At 37.1% G+C, this 24,120-nt stretch overlaps 2 protein-coding genes across 2 annotated transcripts in view; both read left to right on the top strand.

Moving 5' to 3' along the window:
• The window catches only part of LOC121383904, a 180,777-nt gene that overhangs the window by 125,518 nt on the left and 31,139 nt on the right, over positions 1-24,120 (top strand). The window contains exon 12 of the mRNA XM_041514002.1: positions 21,565-21,816. Within this exon, the coding sequence (XP_041369936.1) occupies positions 21,565-21,816 (252 nt within the window). The remainder of the gene's footprint in view (positions 1-21,564; positions 21,817-24,120) is intronic.
• On the top strand, positions 13,423-15,518 carry LOC121384664. The gene is made up of 2 exons (XM_041515149.1): positions 13,423-14,186; positions 14,575-15,518. The coding sequence occupies exon 2, from the start codon at positions 14,602-14,604 to the stop codon at positions 15,334-15,336; it is 735 nt and encodes a 244-aa protein (XP_041371083.1). The 5' UTR covers positions 13,423-14,186; positions 14,575-14,601; the 3' UTR covers positions 15,337-15,518.

Genomic DNA, 24,120 nt, shown 5'->3' with positions numbered 1-24,120 from the left:
TTGTAAATTATGAACATAATTTCAACATTAACTATTATACATTTCTGGTAATATTATTAAAATCAGTTGACATTTCAGCATGAAATTACACATATATATACTAAGAATATCCACCTACCTAATGCTAACATTTTATAGTTAGTTATATTATTTATGTTACCATGGCAACACCTGCAAATATCAATATGCCATATTTTCATTAATAATTATGAAAACTTTAATTAAAAATTAATATTTTGCTTTTAAATTAAGTCTGTGGTGTGATCTATTAACCATATTACTCGATTTAGAAAAAGAATGAAGTAGACAGCCAATTTTGTTTTTGAATAATAGGATCAAATGCACATACTACCATCAAGGCATTTTTGTAACTTGTGGACATTGTGTCCAACATTACATAGACACTAAAAATATGTATACTATCTCTATTACTCTATATAGCTTAGTCAAATGACACAGGATTTTAAAAAAGGTATATGCCCTTTCACTTCCTGTCATTTTCAAATGAACATTATTAATTCTGTTACCATGGTAACCAATGCAAAAAGAGGAACCGTTTCCCATATGAAATGTTTTAAATGAATTTATGTGAATACAAATCACTGTATAATGATGTAATAATAAGCTCCCAGCTGTTTACAAGAGAAGTGTGAAAATTGTGAATTATGTTACCAAGGTAACCAATGCATAACAGAAAACAAATTTCTAAAAAAAAAGGACTGAGAAAAAACAACAATGTATAGTGACATAATTGTACTATGCCTGTAGAAAAGATATATGAAGCTTATTAATTCTGTTACCATGGTAACCAGTTCAAAACAATATGTAACCATGGTACCCAGATCGAAATTGTTACCATGGTAACCAATGCAAACTATTGTTACCATGGTAAGGTATGTAAAACTGGAAACTATTTGCTGTGTGCATACAACTTTTGGGTCATAAGGTCAAAAGTAAAGGACACCAGTAATCAATAATTTGAGGGTACTTGAAAACTCCAGATCATAACTGCCGCTACTAGGTGGCTATGGGGTTTGGAATCTTTTAAAATTGGACACTGCATTTCATGTACAAACTTTAAGCAGCAGCTATCTTACTATATTCGTTCTAAAAACTATTAAAATGTATCCATTAATTCCCAAGATTTTAGGGTACATAATTTTACCCTTCATACCCCCTGGCAGAAACCCTGGACACTGATATTAGAATAATAGAAATAGTAAAAAGTATTTTATGCATTTCAGTAATTTATTGTGATACAAGATACTTGCCATAGTGCTTCACACGGTCACAATTGTAAAAAAAAGAGAGTAAAATGTCTATTCACCTAAAAAATGTTTTAAACCCAAAGAAACAAACATCAACATGTGAGCCCTAATTACATATGTACCGTATACATAATGTGTATCAAGTGTTGAACACTTATGCATGATAAAAAATAGATCTAAATGGTCACCTGAGTAAATTGCTGACCACAACTACCAAACACATGGAGTGTGGGGCACCCATTTTCCTTGGGGGATTAAAATTACCAAATTTATGGTTTTTGGGTTTTCCAAATAAATTTTGTTGAAAATGGTCTAGTATTTCTGAAGACATAATCGTTTAAATGCATTTGTCTATATGATAGATGGTTTAATGAATTTGTCTCCTACCTGAGGGGATGGGGGACAGGTGACACAACATTAACGAAATTTGCAAAATTTATATTTTTATGGTATTCCTGAACACGACAATTGGCTTAATTTTCCCCTATCTGTGCCCCGCCCTTAGGAGAGGGGTAGAATGACCAAATTCACAAGGAAATGGGTCACGGATATGCAATTTCTATATAACTATTGTGAACTCCATCCCCACCTAGGGGACATTCACAAGTTATATACACAGGTCATCTATTTGCCTTTATATATTATTTGAATACTATCCAGGTATAGCATTTCGGGCAAATGAGCTGGCCTAAAACCTTTTCACGATGTATTTCCATCATTTTACTCTGACACAATATTAGTTGTAATCCATGTAAAAATATGTAGTTATTCATTTGCAACCCTATATAGCTGTTCAGGGCTGTAACTAGGATTTAAACAATGAACCAATGAGCATGGAAGGTGCAAGACACCATTTTGCAGTCATTTCTGGAAGGTTACATACTTAAAATATCAGTATCAATAAACTATTTTTCTATTACTGTAAATCATGAAATTAATGTGAGCAAGTAATTAATGCGAAAAATGCGGCGAAGACATCGACACAATAATAACTTGATGCATTTTGTTTAGTCTCATTCCCAATACAAAAAATGTTCAGGATTTTACTATAATACTTCTAAATAAAATAAAACTTTTATAATATAAAGATGAAGGAAAATACAAAAACAATTTTTTTTAAATGTCGTTTTGTGAATACTTCAAGAATCTTTCTTTCGTTTCGATGTTGCCATTCTATTTTCTCTTTCCTGGAATATCATAGCGGTTATATAATACAGTGATGTTCCAAATGTTTTGTTTTTAAAAAGTTCATTTTGCGATGTGAGTATTTTTCAAATTTTCTTACACTTCTGGATTACTGTATACATTTAAACTGTTTTGAACATTTGTAAAATTATCATCAACAAATTTTATTACTAAATATATTCCTTTAAAAATGAAACATTAGAAAATTATATAACCGCAACCAAAAATCCATGCATATTTCTTCAAACCATTTGGCTCGACTCTATACATGGCATTTTAAGTTAGACTGGTCGCAAGTTGTCACTGTTGCAATATATCGCATTTGTTAACGTCTATTCCTGTGCTGCGCATCAAGTGTATAAAATCAGTCTAAAACATTTGTTAGAATAATACGTCTGCGTTCGCGTGAAATATTGTGCCCTGCAATAGCGACCCATTTACCTTTTATTCCTACTGGTGGATTAATTAGAAGCAATCACCACACAAAAGTGCGAGGCATACCCTTAACAATAAGGTGTAGTTATACTAATTACACTACTTTAAGTAATTAGGGCTTCCTGGTCGACCCACCATGCGATTAGCTTCAGATTATGTAGTAGCTGTCAAAACAACTACTGACTTCTTTTAACATGAAAGATGAAGCCCAAACAATATAATAAGAACACAACTGTGGTTTTTATGTGATGTGGACTTTTGCCCGACGCATTAATAAAAATACACATTTTTGTTCACTCATGTACAGACGCAATAATATCATGACGCATTAATTTCATGATTTACAGTATTTTAACACACACACCCCACCCCCCCCCCCCCCCAATGCATTCCTCCCACACCAGGGGAGGGACGCATCCCAGTGGTAAAGCACAGTTGGTTTGGGATTGATTCCCATCGGCGGGCTCACTGGGTTATTTCTCGTCCCAGCCAGTGCTCCATGACTGGTATATCAAAGGCCGTGGTATGTACTATCCTGTCTTTGGGATGGTGTATATAAAAGATGCCTTGCTACTAATGTCTCTAAGACTACTAGTATGTCAAAATTACCAAATGTTTGACATCCAATAGCCGATGATTAATGTATCAGTGTGCTCTAGTGGTGTCGTTAAATAAAAAATAAAACACATACACCATTGCCTCTACCCGTTAGCTGAAGCCCTGCTGTTTGGCAGTATAAAGCTAATATGAATAATTGTTGTTATCCAGATTCAGGGATTTTCGTTCAACTCTGGCAGAAATCTGCCTGCAACGTAAATTACCCCCAAAAAATGAGAGCCCATACGCCTATGCCCAGGGCCGTAGCTAGGATTTTTGGTTTGGGGTGGCGGGGTGGGGGTGTGTGGGGGTAGGAGGGGGGTGGGGGGTGGGGGTGGGGGGGGGGGCAACTGAGTAGTTAATAGTTTAAAGCTCCTTAAACTGTTAAGAAGAGAATTTTTGCTTCTTTATCAAAAATAGAACTTCTATCCAAGTTTGTTTTTAACTATACAGTTGTCACTGGATGTGTTTATAGTGGCAACAAGGAATGTGAAATGTATTTCATGAACTACAAAGCTAAATTCTAAAGAAACTGGAAACAGCCTGCAGAACAAAGAACTTTGAAAACAATATGGCGGTCTCGATCAGACACTTCGTGGCTTACCTCATATATATCTTTGGAGCAAGTTCATCAAAATCATTCTTAGGATTTACAGCACAAGATATACAAAATAAATCCCTGGATGAAGCAACTATTAAACTGGACACTGGATCATGCAGTGCAACCAAGTGAAGATGAAAAATCCAACATGGCAAATCCACCAGATATTCAGTTCTTAAGTGATGAACAATAAGCAGAGCACAATTATCAAAATAGATCCTAAAATAACTGAAATGGTAAAAGAGTTCTTGGACAATTACAATCTCCTAAAAACTGGAGCAGACAAAAAGAATGGACTTATATATAAAACCAAGGGTGATGTACATGATTGTAGGAAAGAAAGAAACAGGAAAAAAAGAAACAGGAAAGAAAGAAATGGAAAAAAAGTAACAGGAAAAAAAGAAACGGAAAGAAAGAAACACTACATTTTTACTAAAATTCCTCTTTTTAATTTTTTTTATTTATATATAATATTTCCCAATTAACTTAGCCAATTGAGTTTTAATTGTCATTGAGTCCTTGACCTATCCAATGGGTTCTTTAAATGTCTCAATTATCATTGTCTTTAAGAAGCCCTTTAAGAAGCCATTCTCTAATTGACCCATTCAAAGGATAATCCCTTCTCTTTATGTCCTCAGATCTATCCCTTTATCTTATCCCATATACTACTATATAACTCTGTATACCAGTACAAACAAAATCCATGTTCAAGGTGCTTGCAATGTAGAATGGGTGAGTACTTTTGTAAATGCATGTACAATGTGCCAATCATGTGAAACAGCAAAGCATTCTACTGCAGTAAAAGTAGTGGACTAACAGCCCATCAGTGCCTCAACCCCTATCAGCTCTCAAAGAAAACCAAAATCAGTCAGGCATAACTCAGCTATTCATGACATTTCTGACTGTTCTGAAATCAGCTACACAGAGAATGACCTAATTAATGCACTGCAAGAGGAGATAAAGCAGCTAATTAAACAGCAACTTAAAGACACACAAGCTTTACTGCAAGTAAAAGTTACATGCGAAAAAAAGCTGAATGCTGTTGATCAGTTTAGTGTTATGACTCAAAGTAACAATACAATACAAAATGATACAACAGTTCAAACAATAACAATTCCACAAAAGAGTAAAACATCTGTAGACATTCAATGTGAAAAGGAAAACACAAAACATCTACATGTAAACATTGAAAACACCATACTGTCAGTGACAACTACCCCAAAGCATGCCCAGAGGAAGTTTACAGCATACTGTCAGTGACAACTACCCCAAAGCATGTCCAGAGGAAGTTTACAGCATACTGTCAGTGACAACTACCCCAAAGCATGCCCAGAGGAAGTTTACAGCATACTGTCAGTGACAACTACCCCAAAGCATGCCCAGAGGAAGTTTACAGCATACTGTCAGTGACAACTACCCCAAAGCATGCCCAGAGGAAGTTTACAGCATACTGTCAGTGACAACTACCCCAAAGCATGCCCAGAGGAAGTTTACAGCATACTGTCAGTGACAACTACCCCAAAGCATGCCCAGAGGAAGTTTACAGCATACTGTCAGTGACAATTTAACTACCCCAAAGCATGTCCAGAGGAAGTTTACAGCATACTGTCAGTGACAACTACCCCAAAGCATGTCCAGAGGAAGTTTACAGCATACTGTCGGTGACAATTTAACTACCCCAAAGCATGTCCAGAGGAAGTTTACAGCATACTGTCAGTGACAACTACCCCAAAGCATGTCCAGAGGAAGTTTACAGCATACTGTCAGTGACAACTACCCCAAAGCATGTCCAGAGGAAGTTTACAGCATACTGTCAGTGACAACTACCCCAAAGCATGTCCAGAGGAAGTTTACAGCATACTGTCAGTGACAACTACCCCAAAGCATGTCCAGAGGAAGTTTACAGCATACTGTCGGTGACAATTTAACTACCCCAAAGCATGTCCAGAGGAAGTTTACAGCATACTGTCAGTGACAACTACCCCAAAGCATGTCCAGAGGAAGTTTACAGCATACTGTCAGTGACAACTACCCCAAAGCATGTCCAGAGGAAGTTTACAGCATACTGTCAGTGACAACTACCCCAAAGCATGCCCAGAGGAAGTTTACAGCATACTGTCGGTGACAATTTAACTACCCCAAAGCATGCCCAGAGGACGTTTTACAGCATACTGTCAGTGACAACTACCCCAAAGCATGCCCAGAGGACGTTTTACAGCATACTGTCAGTGACAACTACCCCAAAGCATGCCCAGAGGAAGTTTACAGCATACTGTCGGTGACAATTTAACTACTCCAAAGCATGCCCAGAGGACGTTTTACAGCATACTGTCGGTGACAATTTAACTACCCCAAAGCATGCCCAGAGGAAGTTTACAGCATACTGTCAGTGACAACTACCCCAAAGCATGCCCAGATCAAAAATCAAGAACAAAAGAACGATTCATGTATTAATTACCTCTGTGTACACCGGATTAGGATTTGACTGAACGACGGGCTGCTTAATTAGTTGAACAATGATAGTCAATTGCCAAGTAAACAGGACGCCATCGCAAGATCAAATACAAAATGTAATCGCACTCGTGTGAAGTTTACTCTTATTTTGTGATGTCTTATTTCATTTATAATGGCGAAGAGACCCCAAAAACGGCAACGTATCAAACTTTCGTTAGAAACTAAAGTCAAATTAATACAAGAATTTGATTCAAATCCATAGTAAAAACAGAAAGATTTAGTCCAAATTTTTTAATTCGTACGTACAAATAAACAATGTTTTCGGAACTAAAGTGAAATTTAACCTAGTACACATATTAGAACGACCAGGAACACATTTAAAGTTCTGCTACTAATATTTTATGCAGAAAATTATATGTAATTACAATAGTTAAAAAGTCTGTTAGTCGATAACATCTTAAAAATTGCAGCAAACTCAGGAATGTCCCTTTAAGTATATTTTGTATGTCTGTGAAATAATCGATTGCAAGTCTGGCTTGTATGACTGTGTTTCCCAACCATCCATGGGTTCAAATGTCATTGTTAATCGCGAGTTGTTGATCATTCAAGAACCATAACTCTGGATGAACTCTGCCTAAACTGGTCCTCTATGTAAACCGGACTATTTCGACGGTACGAAGTGAGTCCGGTTTAGACGAGTCCACTGTATCAAACGTTTTTAGTCCTTTAGCAATATTAACATGTCCAAATTGCTCGTTACATCCCTGCCATTGTGCTGCTGATGACAGTAACAATAATTATCATACTTCTAATATACATGTAAATCCTAATGCAAAAATCTCTCTTGAGACAAAGTCAACTGTAAATCTTTGTAACGTAAACATGCATGATATAAGTAATACAAATGTGTCACATTCGAACAGTGATATGATGAATGTTACATACAGCTGTAGCAATTTCTAGGAAATTATATCTGAAAATACATGTATCTCTCCAAAATCTCACACTATACTCACGGTTCATCATTTGAAACAGTACATAATAATGGATATTCATGCTGAAAACAACAATAGGTCACAAACTTCACATGATACAAGTGGTTTTAATGATTGTACTACATTTGGATTAATTAAGAAAGGATTAAGAATAGCAAACTTAAATGTTTGCCATATTATACCCAAATTAGATGACATAAAACTTATAAATAATGCAAGATCAGTAGACATTTTAGGTGTGTGTGAAAAATTTCTTTCTGATACCACAGATAATGCACAGTTACATATTGATGGTTTTGATTTAGAAAGACGGGACAGACAAAATTGTGGGGAAGGGGGCCTAATTATCTATATATCAAATAGTACACATTTCTATAGGCGAAATGACCTTGGAATAGGAGGAGTGGAGAGTATATGGGTGATTCTCAGAAACTGTGTACCAACATAGGTCACATACTTTAAATCAATATTATGAAGCTGCCTTCCCTCCTATAGTGTTGATATGACAGTTCCATGTTGAAGAGTAGTGATACAGCAGACAATAAAGACAGTATTATGTATAAGTGTTGATTTCTTGTGTTGAAAAATCAGTTTAATCTGAAAAATTTAATCTAAAATGGCACTGCTGGTTTGTGTCATACCGATGGGATTGTAAAGTGTTGCAATTTACAAAATAAACGCAAACAAAAACAATAAATTTTTGAGTGAAATGACCGATCTGTCTATACTATGCAATTATATGTATGTTTTCTGATCATAAAATTTAAACTGAAGTTAAATTTAACCAAAGTTAAAAGTGTTAACACTTTATTTCCATTTGAACTTCCCAGAAAAATGTCAAACTATTTTTACATGACCATACGTACACTCACTACTACACTACATTGTGTGTAAGAATAAAATTGATCTGTAAATTTGTGTTTAAAAGATGTCATTTGTTTTCAGAACATTCAGTCAAGTTGTTGTTTCCTGTTTTCGATGTTTGTTTGTAACAATAAAAACCGTGGTTAATGTAAATCTAATTTCCAAGAACAGACTATTTCTATGCGTCTTAAGTCAAGTACTCATGCGGATGGTTAAAACTGCCCACGTGTCCCTGCTATGTGGCTCCCTTTGTCACAAAGGTCAACTTTTGTTTGGGTTTCCGCGGTCGTACCATGTGTTACGTTTGTAATTTTACAACATTCCACAATGCTGACGCCTTCTTGAAGGTAAGTTTGTGCATTTTATACATTTATGTTGTGTTAATTTATAACCGACTCGTTTATTTGTGTATTTTCTTGGCATTTTGAAGATTTAATTGATACAAAAATGTTTTCAAATCAAGTCACATCAGAGAAAAGTTTTCCATGTCGACTCTCCAATTCTATTTTTAGCAGTCTATATGGTGACAAAAAGTGCTTGCAAGTGTTATATTTTATTTATAACTGATTTTAAAATATTTGCATAATATATTTTAGTCATTACAAAAAAAGAAAATGTTTCATGAAATATAAGATGTTGCATGTATTTTCCACTTTCGTTTCATTTGTAACAAGGACGCTAAAATTATAGCTTCGTTGTTACGATGGTAATGAGTGTGTACAAAAAAATGCCTAATCGGTTTATATTTTGATCAACACTGTTGTAATACAGCGAAACATTGTTGTAAGAGCTGATTATTTTCTTAAATGCTTCAAATGCGCATCCATAACCTAAAGATCAGTCAAACACTAAAAGTAGCAACAAACGCACGTGGAAACAAGGATTTTATGTTCCATGTTTCGTAGTTAACCGACAGCTTGTTAAAAAGCGAAAATAGGCATTTTCGGTTAAAACTGGTAAAAATCAAACATTGTATTGCTAATTGGTGTAATCTGATATACTGTCTTCACCTTTACCTGATTCATACTGCCAGCCATTACCGTATATTGCCGTGTATTAGCCGAGTTTTGAAGACCAAGAATACTTCCCACAAAAGGGCAGTCATAAAATCCCGATCGAAAACTTCGGCCGTTCTGGTCCGACTCACGCAGTCACGCATGTTGTTGTCCGCCATCTTTGATGAAGATCGATGTTTGTATTTATATCAGTTGTAATACATGACACATTTTCTTCTTCTTTTCCTTCTACATCTTATTATAATATTATTTTTAATAGGCCGACTGTTTTAAATACTAAAAGTAATATGACAATTAAATAACACGTAGTAATAATACCGAGTAAAAATAAAACATAATTTTTTTTAAAAATAACTTCTCCTAACAAAGTCACATGTTCTGGTAAAGACCGTACAAACCACGTGACAGTCTTTGTTTTTGTTTTTCAAAGCCGGTGATCACTAATTACTGTGACCGCTGAACTTTTAGTTCCATAGTACAAGCAGAGTAAGAGAAGTAGGGATTAAATATACCAGTGTTAATTAGTTTGATATTTTGTCATCCCACTAACAAGTTAATTACCTATGAGCCGTTGTCCGAATTGTTTATTCTGTTGTTAAAATGTAGTGAATAGTAATATGGCCTCTTGCAAGGGATATTTAAGTGTTTTTGTTAATTTGTCTTGACTGAATTGTTAGAACAAAGCCACATCAGTATATCAGTGCAAAAGATTAACTAAGCAGTGTGGGCCTCATCCTTCATAAAATAACGGCTTTATTTCATGTTGTTAATAGTAATCAAAACATAACATGATCATTATTTGGAAAGACTATAAATATTAATATACGATGTCCCTGGGCATCACCATTCTTATCGATCGATCGACATACGATGCCAGTTTTAAACTACTGGTCATCGAGTTTGCCGAGATGAACAACAACTGTGCAGCTGCCCGAGAGTTTGATGTAAACGAAAAACAAATACGGAACTGGAGAAAAGATAAAGACTCGATTGCTGAAATGCCGAAGATGAAGAAGGCGAGACGGCACTCCGTATCACTGAACCTGCCACTCGAAGAAGTCCTGGCACCCTGGGTCAGCGAACAACGGCAGTGCGGTAACATCATTACACGTATGATGATACGACAGCGGGCAGTGTACATTTGCAAGACCAGGACAGACATAGAAATTTCCCCCACATTCAAGGCATCCGGCAAATGGTGTTCCAGATTTATGGAAAGAAACAACTTGGTACTCCGCCAGAGAACACACATTGCGCAGAAGTTACCAGCTGAAGTCGACAACAAAGTCGAATCATTTCATCAGTTTGTAATAAAAGAAAGGAAACGATTCGAGTTAGATGTGGGACAGATCGGGAACATGGATGAGACACCCATGAACTTCGATATGCCAGGCAACAGAACGGTAAATAGAAAGGGGACGCACACAGTTCAGGTGAAGACATGCGGTGCCGAAAAACAACACTTCACAGTGGTCCTTGCATGTATGGCTGATGGGACTAAACTGAAGCCGATGGTGATTTTTAAAAGAAAGATGATGCCAAAAGATAAGTTCCCAAAAGGTGTAATAACTGCGGAAATAGATGTCAGAGAAAACACCAACGAAACAGAAATGGCCGACTATTATGACGACAACGTAGATGAAGCTATCTGGGCGATCATCTCCGCACAGGATTCAGATTCCGAATTTAACGGCTTCAGAACAACCGATCTACCGTCTGATGACAGTTCAAGTGATTGACCAATTAATCAGACAATGACATTTTAACAATTACTTGTGTTTAATTTGTGTTTCATTCTTTATTTCATTCACTTGTGACAAATATATATGTAAAATATTTATAAATGCATCTATTAATATGAATAATAATTTTAAAATCGTGTTCAGCGTTTGTTCCTTTGTTACAATATTTTACGAGTGCTAAATTATGCGTACACCGCCAGTGAGGCACTAACAGCGACGTGTTTAGGAGGTTGGCGGGTGCTCGTGAACAAGTTTGATTGGCAAGATTGTGTTCTATCATAATTTTATTTTTAATTATCAGAAATAATTTTTTAAAAACCAGTCCAACAAACTTTTGCGAGCGCTCGCTCTTCTGAACATACCTCTGACGTCACTATCGAAATGGGCCTACACAGACTACAGCAAGACATAATGATAACAACAGAATGAGACGATCCCAGGTCATTTGCGTTTTGTCATGTTTACCAAAATCATTGGTTCGATTTAAGAAAGAAAAGAATTGGTAATCAATTTATTTTTATGAATTCATGCTTGTCTATTATTTGATAAAAGCTAAGTCGGCTTATACACGGGACTGATAATTTTGTAGTAGAAATTTAGGGTCAAACTGAGGGGTCGGCTTATACATGGAGTCGGCTAATACACGGCAATATACAGTATTATGTTCTCTTCAAATTAATCGCCGGATTGTTACAAACATAACACGGACGTTATTGTGCTGGGCTCTTTGTTACGACAGTTTCATCAAATCAAAAATAGCTTTCTGTGGCGCAAACGTTTAAAACCATTTTTGCAAACTTTATTAATTGTAGATTACTATATCCTTGGGTGTCGTACAATATATTTTTATGCAACATTTTGACCAATGCTAGCTTTAATTGGGGTGGGTGGGGTGGGCAGTTAACAACGTAACATGGAACCAACTGCATTAGTTTGACATTAAAATGAAGTCATTCAAAACAAGACAATCTCTGCTTATAGGCATAACTTTTTAAAATTAATTTAATATTGTGTTAATAAATATTATTTGTTAGTATGTTTGTACTTATCTGGATACAGACAGGGTAATGTAAAAAAAACCCCACAAAATTCTGACAATCGTGTACCATACCTTTTTATGGCATGTTTCCTGAAAGATGACATATTTTTAGGCCTTGCTAAGATTCTCAGTTTTTGTGTAAGTTAATTTATGTTATAGTTTTTGTAATAATCTGCCCGAACATGTAATTTTGCTGTAATAATGAATTGTGTAACAATTACACACTATTTAAATTTGTGATAACTGCTCCCAACTTCACCCCCATGCAACATTTGTTGTAACACCTTCTTAAATTATGTACCACTTATTAGTACTCCCGGATTCCACTGTACTTGGGTGAAGGGCTTAACTCTGTTGGTTTAGAGCTTACCTGATGTGTTTGGGTCGAAGGACCGAACACCCTTGGTGGACCCATCATTCTCCGATATTAATTTTCCCTGTCCCAACTAGTGCTCCACAACTGTAAAAAAGGTTGTGGTATGTATTGTCCTGTCTGTGACAGTTGTATTTGTTGTACTGACTGAGAGCTATATTTTATGCATCATGTTTTGATGAGGTGCTGCTTAATTTGAATTTTGTCTGTAAGTTGTTTTAGTGGTTTACATGACTTGACACCGAATTGAGCTACTTTTTTGTTGCAGTGCTAGCATGTCAACTCGTCAAAGCAGTACATTTGCTGCTAAGCGAAAACTAAATGAGTTGGAGTCAACACCTACCAGCTCCATTGATTTGCTCATTGCAGCTATCTCAAAGAAGAAAAAGAAAAAAACACCAGCTCAAAGAGTTAAAGAATGCAGGGAGAGGATAAAGGAAAATAATCCAGAGAAATATGCACTCTTCCTGGAGCAAAGCAAGAAAACAAGCAAAGAATATCGTCAGAATATGACTGACGATCAGAGGACTGTGCAGAACGAAAAGGCAAAATTGAGAATGAGGGCTAAAAGGCAAAGGGACAAAGAGCAACAAAAGAACACACCAAGGAAGACGAGGGCTGCCCAAGAGGAACAACGTTCTAAATGGGTAGAACAGAAGAGACGACAGAAAGAACACATAACACCGCAGAAGAAGGTTGCGATAAAAAAAAGACGTGCCCGATTATATCTGGAGAAGAAGGCTAGACTAACTACAAAATCTACACAGGTTGAGTTGCAGCACAGTGATGCAGAAGAATTGCAACACATGGCCGCAGAAGAAGCACACATCTCTGTAGATCGGATTGTTGACACAAGAAGCGGGGTCGCAAGAAGGAAGGCACTGTCACGGGCCAAGTCAGTGCTTCCATCAAGCCCAAGAAAATATGTCCAGACCGTCTTGGACTTGATGGACAAGTCTACACCAAGAAAAAATAAGCTATTTGAAGCAAACCCAACCAGTAGACGGACAGTGGAGTTTAAAATAGGTACAAAGGTCCTAAGTTCATTGACCAACTTAAAGAGAAAATGGTATAAAAAGTCCATTATTGCTCGCAGTGTGTTGTTGACTGTTTGCCACCAGAAGAAGTCTGTGAGAGCCAGCAGCAGAGCCTTTGGAGCCCACAGGAAAACCTTATTAAAGCTAACCAGGAAATGCACTTCCAGGCAGAATGTTAAACTGTCACGCTTTAAAAAATCCCGGAACGAAGCAGTGGCTTTCATGGAATGTAGTGCCTCTCCCCTACCTGACAAGAAGCTTGTTTCAAAGAAGACTGGTAAGAGCTGTACTATTCTGACAAGGCCTCTCCAGGATCTGTACCAGGACTTTACATGGAAGTTTCAGATTCCTCAACGAAGATCAGCTTTTCACAGTTCGCCAAATGCCGTCCAGCACATGTACGCCTAATGAGAAATTCACATCTTCGCCAGTGTTTATGTGAATACTGCACAAATGTTGACCCGAAGCTTCGCAGTGTAAATGCCATTGGTGCCAGAGTGAACAATGCATGCTGTATATGGAAGGGACCCACGACGTGGATAAAGTGGGAGACTAAGGCCTGCACAACAAATGGCAAACAGTAAGTAGTAATAATAAAACATATTATTTCATTTACATTTTCATTTTTCAGCTGTCTGGGAAAATTGTTGTAGTATGTGCCAAGATTTGTCCAACATTGACTTTATAATTTGGTTGAGATAATAGGCTTTTCATTTTCAGGAGGCTGGCAAGTAAATTGCTGTGTACTTTCCGTATAGATGTAGGTTTCATTTTAAGATAAAAGATTCGCCATATTAGGTACCTTCTACTTTTATTACTCTTTTAAAATGTTCTTTTAAAATATGTTTATATTAAGTTGAAAATGTTTGTTCATAAAATTGTGTAGAATGAATGTCTACTATGTTATTCACAAATAATAAAAAACCCTGATACAGTTGGGTAAAAAATTTTTTTTTTATATTTTTCAGGTGAGCCGAAAAGTGCTTGTGAAAAAGATGGGTACCATGTTGGAGCTGGTGGACGAGCTAGAGGAGGAGGTGACATTCCTGGCAGGTCATCTGTTTAGAGCTGATTGGCAGCACCGCCAGTTTGAGGCCATGAGGAGGGACACACCTTTTTCGAAGTCAACAGTAGGCATGGTCCTAGATTTTGCAGAGAACTTTGCCTGCCTGTATCAGGATGAGATACAAGCAGCACACTGGCACCACAAACAAGTTACTGTCCATCCCATTGTGACATATTATGCATGCAGAGAGTGCAAGGAGACCACCACTGAGTCCCTGGTTTTTATTAGCGAAGACCGGGTCCATGATTACCATGCCGTGTTTCGTTTCACGCAGCTTGCAGTAATTCATCTTCGTACAGCTCTTGACATCCTACTGGAACACAGCATCGAGTGGACAGATGGGTGCTCATTACAATATAAATCAAAAGGCCCCTTTTGTGACATTTCAAATGCCCTGACAGACTTGGGATGTACACTTGAACGAAACTTCTTCGGATCAAGACATGGCAAAGGGCCATCTGATGGGGAAAGTGCTGTGGTAAAACACAAGGCAGCAACAGCAGTGAAAGCTGGCACAGCCATTATTACCAATGCCAAGGACCTTTATGATTATTGCGTCTCCAGTAACCTCAACAAGCAGCCAGCAAGCACTTCCTTCGGACATTCTTTTGGGTGGCTAATGGACAGGTGGACAGGAACCGGAACAGGAGTGTTAAGACTTTGAAGGGTACCCGGTCTCTGCACACAGTAAAATGTGTCGAAGCCAACAAACTGCTGACCCGTCTCTTATCCTGCTACTGTCTGCCTTGCCAGTCCGGTGTTGGTGACTGCAGTAATGCTGAAGTCGTTGGACCGTGGACATTAGAGGTACTCAAACCACCAACCCCTCAAGCCAGATTGTCTATGGCTCAGCCACTACCTCCACCCATGGATGACGAACGGCCACCACCTCCACCCAAAGATGACAAACAGCCACCACCTCCACCCAAGGATGACGAACGGCCACCACCTCCACCCAAGGATGACAAACAGCCACCACCTTCACCCATGGATGACAAACGGCCACCACCTCCACCCAAAGATGACAAACAGCCACCACCTCCACCCAAGGATGACGAACGGCCACCACCTCCACCCAAGGATGACAAACAGCCACCACCTCCACCCAAGAATGACGAACGGCCACCACCTCCACCCATGGATGACGAACAGCCACCACCTCCACCCATGGATGACGAACGGCCACCACCTCCACCCATGGATGACGAACGGCCACCACCTCCACCCAAAGATGACAAACAGCCACCACCTCCACCCAAGGATGACGAACGGCCACCACCTCCACCCATGTATGACAAACGACCACCACCTCCACCCAAGGATGACGAACAGCCACCACCTCCACCCAAAGATGACAAACGGCCACCACCTCCACCCATGGATGACGAACGGCCACCACCTCCACCCATGAATGACGAACGGCCACCACCTCCACCCAAAGATGACAAACAGCCACCACCTCCACCCAAGGATGACGAACGGCCACCACCTCCACCCAAGGATGACAAACAGCCACCACCTCCACCCAAGAATGACGAACGGCCACTACCTCCACCCATGTATGACAAACGACCACCACCTCCACCCAAGGATGACGAAGAGCCACCACCTCCACCCAAAGATGACAAACGGCCACCACCTCCACCCAAGGATGACAAACAGCCACCACCTCCACCCAAGAATGACTAACGGCCACCACCTCCACCTATGGATGACGAACAGTCACCACCTCCACCCATGGATGATGAACGACCACCACCTTCACCCATGGATGACGAACAGTCACCACCACTACCCATGGAGAACAAACGGCCACCACCTCCACCCATGGATGACGAACAGACGCCACCACTACCCATGGATGATGAACAGTCACGACCTCCACCCATGGATGACGAACGACCACCACCTTCACCCATGGATGACGAACAGACGCCACCACTACCCATGGAGAACAAACGGCCACCACCTCCACCCATGGATGATGAACGACCACCACCTCCACCCATGGAGAACAAACAGCCACCACCTCCACCCATGGATGACGAACAGACGCCACCTCCACCCATGGATGATGAACGACCACCACCTCCACCCATGGATGACAAACAGACGCCACCTCCACCCATGGATGACAATCAACCGCTCCCAGATAGTGACATCCAGCCTCCTTTCATGGATGAGAACCAGCCTCGATACTTATTTCCAGCAAAACCATCTGTGGGAGACTTTGTGAAGGTTGCCCTTGAAGGCAAACAGAGACAAATTTCATTTTTTGCAAAAATACTTGAAATAGACCAAGACATGAAGCTTCACTATTTAAAACTGAAATGTGGGTCCCAATCGATTCAAATTTGGGCAGACCAAGCATGGGTGTCAGCAGACCAAGAACTGTTTCTTGTGTCTCAACCTTCCTTTGCTATGACTAGGGGCATTGGTTTTGTTTTCAATGATTCAAATTAATTTGTGCCATGGTTTATTTCTCATCTTTGCTTTGTTCAGTGTTGTTATATCTATTTCACAGTGTTTTTTGTTGGTTTTGGGGGTAATTTTATACAATGATTTTGTGGCTTTTGTTTCCATGTTACAACGTTAACAGCTTAGTTAACTGCCCTAAGTGCCCTAGATTTCTTTGTTCTATTGTAAATGCTTTCTTCTGATAAAACATCTAAATAGTATCATACAGAAATGTCCAGAGTAGAGGATTAAAGTAGCTAAATGTGATACTAATAGCTTTGAACAATCGCTCTTTAAACTACTCGTAAATGAATTTTATCAAAATTAGTTATTATTTGCACTTTAAAATTTCCCGGTAATCATCTTTTCAACTATTAAGCTGTTTTCAATTGAAACAGACACCCAAAAAACTTAACAGGAGTGAGTTATATTAGCCTTGCATAGTTTTATTTATTATATTTTGTTTCCACGTTACACCTGTAATTTTTGTACGCGTCAGTCTTTTGAGCCCATAAAATATTAGAACAGGGTTGAATGTTTTTATTTCTATCTCATCAGTTCCAGTATGCCTTTAGCTTCACTGAAGTAAGCATTTTGTTGAGTTTAAACATATTTGATTTCAAACACTCATGTCACACTTCTGGTACACAGCTTTAGAGAGTGACCCATATGGATTCAAATAAATCTTCCAGGTACCAATTTTTGCCCCTGTTTATAGGCCACCAAACTCGACGTCTAACTGGATAGATAAATTTGAAGAAAAAATTGAAAAAGCACATGTGGAAGATAGCGAAATTATCATTGCAGGAGATCTAAATATAGATTACTTAAAATCCCTTCCACAAAAATGGTTACAATGTTTTGAACTATATGATTTTAAACAAATAGTTACTACGGCTACTTGAATAACCTCTGAATCTGAAACCCTGTTAGACCACTTTTATACCAACAGACCAGAAAACATATACAAATGTATGAAACAAAAGTACCTAGCTATGCTATTAACGATCATTATCCTGTCTGTTTAACTCGGAAAAAACAGCAAATATCAAAAGAGTCTAATCATATTGTAATAACATACAGAGATTACAAAAAGTTCAATGAACAAAATTTTCTTAAAGACCTAACCAAAGAACCATTTAATGAAATCGAAAATGAAACAAACTGTAATTCTGCTCTACAAATGTGGTACAATCTTTTTAATAAACTTCTGGATTTACATGCACCACTGAAAAATAAACGAGTAAAACAACAGTTAAAACCTAGTTGGCTAACTCCAGAAATAAATGATGCTAGGCACTTACGTGACAAAGCTCACAAAAAAAGGGATTGGAAAACATATAAACACTTGAGAAATAATGTTACATTGCTCATTCAAAAGGAAAAAGAAAATTACTACAAGCAAGCCATCAATGAAAACCAGTCTACAAGTCAAGTATGGAAACACATAAATGAACTAAATTCTAAAAGGTCCTCACCACCTCCCAATCAAATAAAACATGACAACAAGACGGCAACATCTGCTAAAGAAATTGTCAATGTTTTTAACAAATATTTTATTGAGCTAGCTGACAAACTACAGACAGAAGATATCACTTTTAATCCTAAAATTCTGAATGAGTACCTTTATAAAAAATTATCGGATGTGCCTCCATTTTCTTTGAGGGCTATATCAGACGCAGAGGTTCTAAATACATTGTTGAACTTAAATGTGAAAAAAGCAGCAGGTGTTGATAATATTGGCCCCAAATTATTAAAGCTTATTGCATCTGTTATTATGCGGTCAGTAACCCATATTATTAATATAAGTATTAAAACAAATACTTACCCAGACCTTCTAAAATGTGGAAAAGTAACAGCTATTTTTAAACATGGTGCAAAAGATGACCCTAGCAAGTATAGACCAATATCAGTTTTACCAACATTATCAAAGTATTTGAAAAGCATATAGGAAATTTGATATCCTCATACCTAAATGATAATGACCTCATTCACAATGAACAATCTGGTTTTCGAAGATCTCACTCATGTCAGTCAGCTCTTACAAAAATCACAGACCTTTGGTTAAAAGAATTGAATAATGGAAATTAACAGGAGTAATTTTTCTTCATTTTAAAAAAGCACTCGATTTGGTCGACCATAAAATTCTTGTTTCTAAACTGAAATGCTACAATTTTGATGAAGGTTCCATAAAGTTAATAAAGTCCTATCTCCAAAACAGAAAACAGCAATCATCTTATTTAAATGTTAGGGCAGGTGTACCACAGGGCTTAGTACTTGGACTCTTTCTTATATTCATAAATGACCTTCCATTAGTTATTACTGAATCACATGTTTGCAGATGATACAACAATACATGTTTCAGGCCCATCAATAAACATTATAAAAGATAAATTAAATAAAGATATGAAAAGCAATGAAGCTTGGTGTAAAAACAACAACATGTTTCTGAATGAGAACAAAACAAAAAGCACTTTAATAACTACTGCCCAAAAATTATCTCATATAAAACAAAAAGATATAGAATTAAGAGTTAATGACACACAAATAGAGCAAGTATCAAGTCATAAGCTTCTTGGGGTATATATAGACAGTTTTCTTCAATGGGATACACAAGTTGACAACATATGGAAAGTACTAACTTCAAAAATAACTCTGCTAGCAAAAATAAAGAAGTATCTTCCCCTAAACATTAGAATAGTGTATTTTAATGCTTATATTCAACCATTATTCAACCATTATTCGATTACTGCTTGACCATATGGGGAAATTGTTCTAAATTAGACTTAGAAAGAATAAATAAAAATTACCAAAGAGAACAGCACGTATTATTTTTGACAAATCACCTGATGATCCAACTGATTTACTTTTTCATGAACTAAAGTGGCTAAAAATAAACAGAAGAGTCGAATATCAAAAAGCCATTCTTGTATATAAAACACTAAACGGACATACTCCTCAGTACCTCAGAGACCTGTTCAATCCAATATCATCAATTTATGAACTTCGCTCCATTGATGATGGAAATATGTTAGCTCCCCGACCAAAAATAGAGCACTACAAGAAAAGCTTTCAATTTTCTAGAGTTGGAATCTGGAAGAGTTTACCTAATGATGTTAAAAAATGTACTAGTTTAAATATATTTTAATTTTTTTTTTACAAACACTTCTTAGAAACATGACTGCTCTTCTACATAATTATGTCTTAATATCTTTTATGGTTGTATACTGTAAATCATGTCATGGTATTATTGCGTCCATACTTAAGTGAACAAAAATGTGTATTTTTATTAATGCGTCGGGCAAAAGTCCACATCACATAAAAACCACAGTTGTGTTGTTATTATATTGTTTGGGCTTCATCTTTCATGTTAAAAGAAGTCAGTAGTTGTTTTGACAGCTACTACATAATCTGAAGCTAATCGCATGGTGGGTCGACCAGGAAGCCCTAATTACTTAAAGTAGTGTAATTAGTATAACTACACCTTATTGTTAAGGGTATGCCTCGCACTTTTGTGTGGTGATTGCTTCTAATTAATCCACCAGTAGGAATAAAAGGTAAACGGGTCGCAATTGCAGGGCACAATATTTCACGCGAACACAGACGTATTATTCTAACAAATGTTTTAGACTGATTTTATACACTTGATGCGCAGCACAGGAATAGACGTTAAGAAATGCGATATATTGCAACAGTGACAACTTGCGAATAGTCTAACTTAAATGCCATGTATAGAGTCGAGCCAAATAGTTTGAAGAAATACGCACAGATTGTTGGTTGCGGTTATACAATTTTCTAATGTTTCATTTTTAAAGGAATATATTTAGTAATAAAATTTGTTGATTATAATTTTACAAATGTTCAAAACAGTTTAAATGTATACAGTAATCCAGAAGTGTAAGAAAATTTCAAAAATACTCACATCGCAAAATGAACTTTTTAAAAACAAAACATTTGGAACATCACTGTATTATATAACCGCTATGATATTCCAGGAAAGTGAATGGCAACATCGAAAAGAAAGAAAGATTCTTGAAGTATTCACAAAAAGACATTGAACAAAAATTGTTTTTGTATTTTGTTTCATCTTTATATTATAAAAGTTTTATTTTATTTAGAAGTATTATAGTAAAATCCTGAACATTTTTTGTATTGGGAATGAGACTAAACAAAATGCGTCAAGTTATTATTGTGACGTGTGTTCGCCGCATTTTTCGCATTAATTACTTGCTTGCATTAATTTCATGATTTACAGTATATTGTACATACATGTATGGTTTTGTTATTTTTTATTTTTAATACTTAATATGATTATTGTTATTATTATTGTTAAAATTAGTAAGAAAGCCTCAGGGGAGAATAGTCTAAAACTGAGTTACCTTCTATAAATAAAGATTTTATTATTATTATCATTATTATGCTATCTCTTTTACAGATGCTCGGCCTCCGTATAGTGAACCTAAGCTATTGGCTCTTGATTACCCTGTATTTAAAAATAATTGGTTAAAGTTACTTGCGATGTCACCTACATATTATGAGTTTAAAGACATGTTAACGAAGTTCCATTATGCAGTTCAGTATTGCAGAGAGTATGGGGGATATCTGCCATCCATTCATACGATTTTTGAGCATAGATTGATGTACTCGGATCTTATGAGCCATCCTACCTGCACTAAATGGTTTCTTGGTAGGTATTTATTCTAATTACCCTAGTATTTGCAGGTTCAATTGTAAATATGGATGCATCAAGCTTACATGGTTTGCTTATATGGTATGCTTTTTGTCATGTTTAATGGTTAACTGTTGAATCCATTCAGCTTCAGTTGTAGGAGAAAAACCGAAAACTGCAATCATGAAAAAAAACCACACACTGTACTTTCAGTTATCCAAATTTTCTTTTGGGTTGTTTTTCCTATGCAATCAAATTCCTAAATGTAAGTAGATGTCCCTGAAACAAAATGATGAATATTCCAGCCTGCAGAAATTCACTCGCCCACTCACTCGAAAGAGGCAAAAAAGCTGCTGGGGGCGAGTCAGAACCAAACCCACTACTGGCACTATATCATACTGGGTCTACTTATCATTTCATGTTTTGTGATATTGATGTCCAAATTGGTAAAATGTTTTGAAGATCATGCGGTATTGTCTGCACTTCAAGGTCGTCGCCATTTTAACATGCAAAAACTAGGTCAAGTTCTCAAATTCTTGTTTATCTCAAACTCAATTTAATGTCTATTTGTACCATATTGTACTGTGCAGGACTGGCCAGAAGTACTCGTCGAGTCGCCTCAGATGAGTAAAAATGTGCTCGGATGAATAAATATTACAATTCAGTCATCCGCTGGGCAACCAATTTTTTTTTAGCACAAACTGCCTATTTATCCCATTTGTAGCCTACACTTGCCATTTTCGTAATTCAGTAGTTTGCAGCTAGCGTTGTCCACCATTTCAAAGCTTGGCCAAGACTGCGACGCTGTTCACAAACATTTATATCTCACTCAGGTTTTGGTACTGTGTCGATGGCGTGTCGATAAAATCACGAAACCGAACTTTCATTTCCCATAATTATTATATCAAGTACTGTATTTGACCGGAAGTAGGCCCACATCTTTGAATAAGCACCACTGCTTTTTGAGGGCATTTTAGAAATTAGGTCTTTATTCGTAAATCATGGTATTTAATGTCGTTGTCCATGAAGTAAATTGCCAAAAACTTTGAAGGATTGTTTCTCAATCGTTCAGTTTATAACGTTATGATCCAGCACGTTACTAAAATGGATAAGTAGATTCTTTGTAAAGTTAGTTTTTGCTTTATCTATGTGAGCTCATGCAACACACGTGTGAATTCCCACAGCGCCGTCTGTTTTTTCACTAATGTAGCAGTGTTTCATATTACGAAATTAGGTTGTCCATCTGCAAATGTTTGCATTTGTTTCCCAATTAAATTGATATATATATGTACATGTAATTAACATTTAATTGACTAGATTGTAAAGAACAATAAGTAGTCGCATGTGTAAGAAAATTTGTAACGGGATCTAAGCAGTCTCCGACTGAGTCTGTGTGTTGGACTCACATTGAGAACGCCAAACGTCGTAGTCCGTAGGGATGTAGAAAGTGTAGTTCTTTCTACATCCGAATATTGTTACATACCCTATATATAGCTGGTATTAAAAAAACATGTTTCAACCGTTTCTCAACTCTGAAATAGTGCAACAAATGGACACACAAACAAAGCATGAATTTTGAAAAATGTTTGAAACCCCCCTCCAGCGTTACATAATATTTGAATGATCCCTGATGTCTAGGGCCGGCCGTAGCCCAGTGGTAAAACACGTGGTAGGTCTAGGATCGATTCCAGTCGGTAGGCCCATTGGGCTATTTGTCATTCATGCATGTGCACCACGACTGGAATAGCAAAGGTCATGGTATGTGCTACTAATGAGAAAATGTTTTGAGTTTCCTCTCTAAGACTATATATAAAAATTACAAAAAGTTTGAGATTCAGTAGCCAATGTTTTCAAAACACTGGCATGTGTTTCAGACTTTCACAACTGGAAAAAAAGCTTGTTCAGTTTCATAAATTCATTGCAACATGATCAGAGAATTTTGTATTTTTCTCTGCCAGGGGCGGAGGGATGTATGATGTCAGTGCTAATATTATATTAGTAGACATAGCATCAATAAAGTATAATTTCCCCACTGAATATGTTTAAAATTAAATCTGTAAACTTTGAAAGATTTAGCGAACAATAATATGTGAGAAACAATATATAATCTTCATCAACACACCCACTTTAAAATGAACTTAATCACATGACAGATTTTACAACATTAGAAACACGACAAATAAAAAGTAAACCTTATTGTAGCTAGTAATCAAACATTTAGTATCAACAATGCAACATGTTTTGAACAGTATTTCATATTACAGTCAAACTTCGATAACTCAATCTTGATCGGGACGAGGGAATAGTTCGAGTTTCAGGGAG

This window comes from Gigantopelta aegis, chromosome 10, assembly GCF_016097555.1.
Source record: "Gigantopelta aegis isolate Gae_Host chromosome 10, Gae_host_genome, whole genome shotgun sequence".
Taxonomy (NCBI): Eukaryota; Metazoa; Mollusca; class Gastropoda; order Neomphalida; family Peltospiridae; genus Gigantopelta; species Gigantopelta aegis.
Note: the sequence above shows the minus strand (reverse complement) of the source record. Positions and strands in the feature narration are given on the sequence as shown.

Excerpts from the sequence above, each read along its gene's own strand:
- LOC121384664 (XM_041515149.1), top strand. The coding sequence starts at position 14,602 with ATGGGTACCATGTTGGAGCTGGTGGACGAGCTAGAGGAGGAGGTGACA.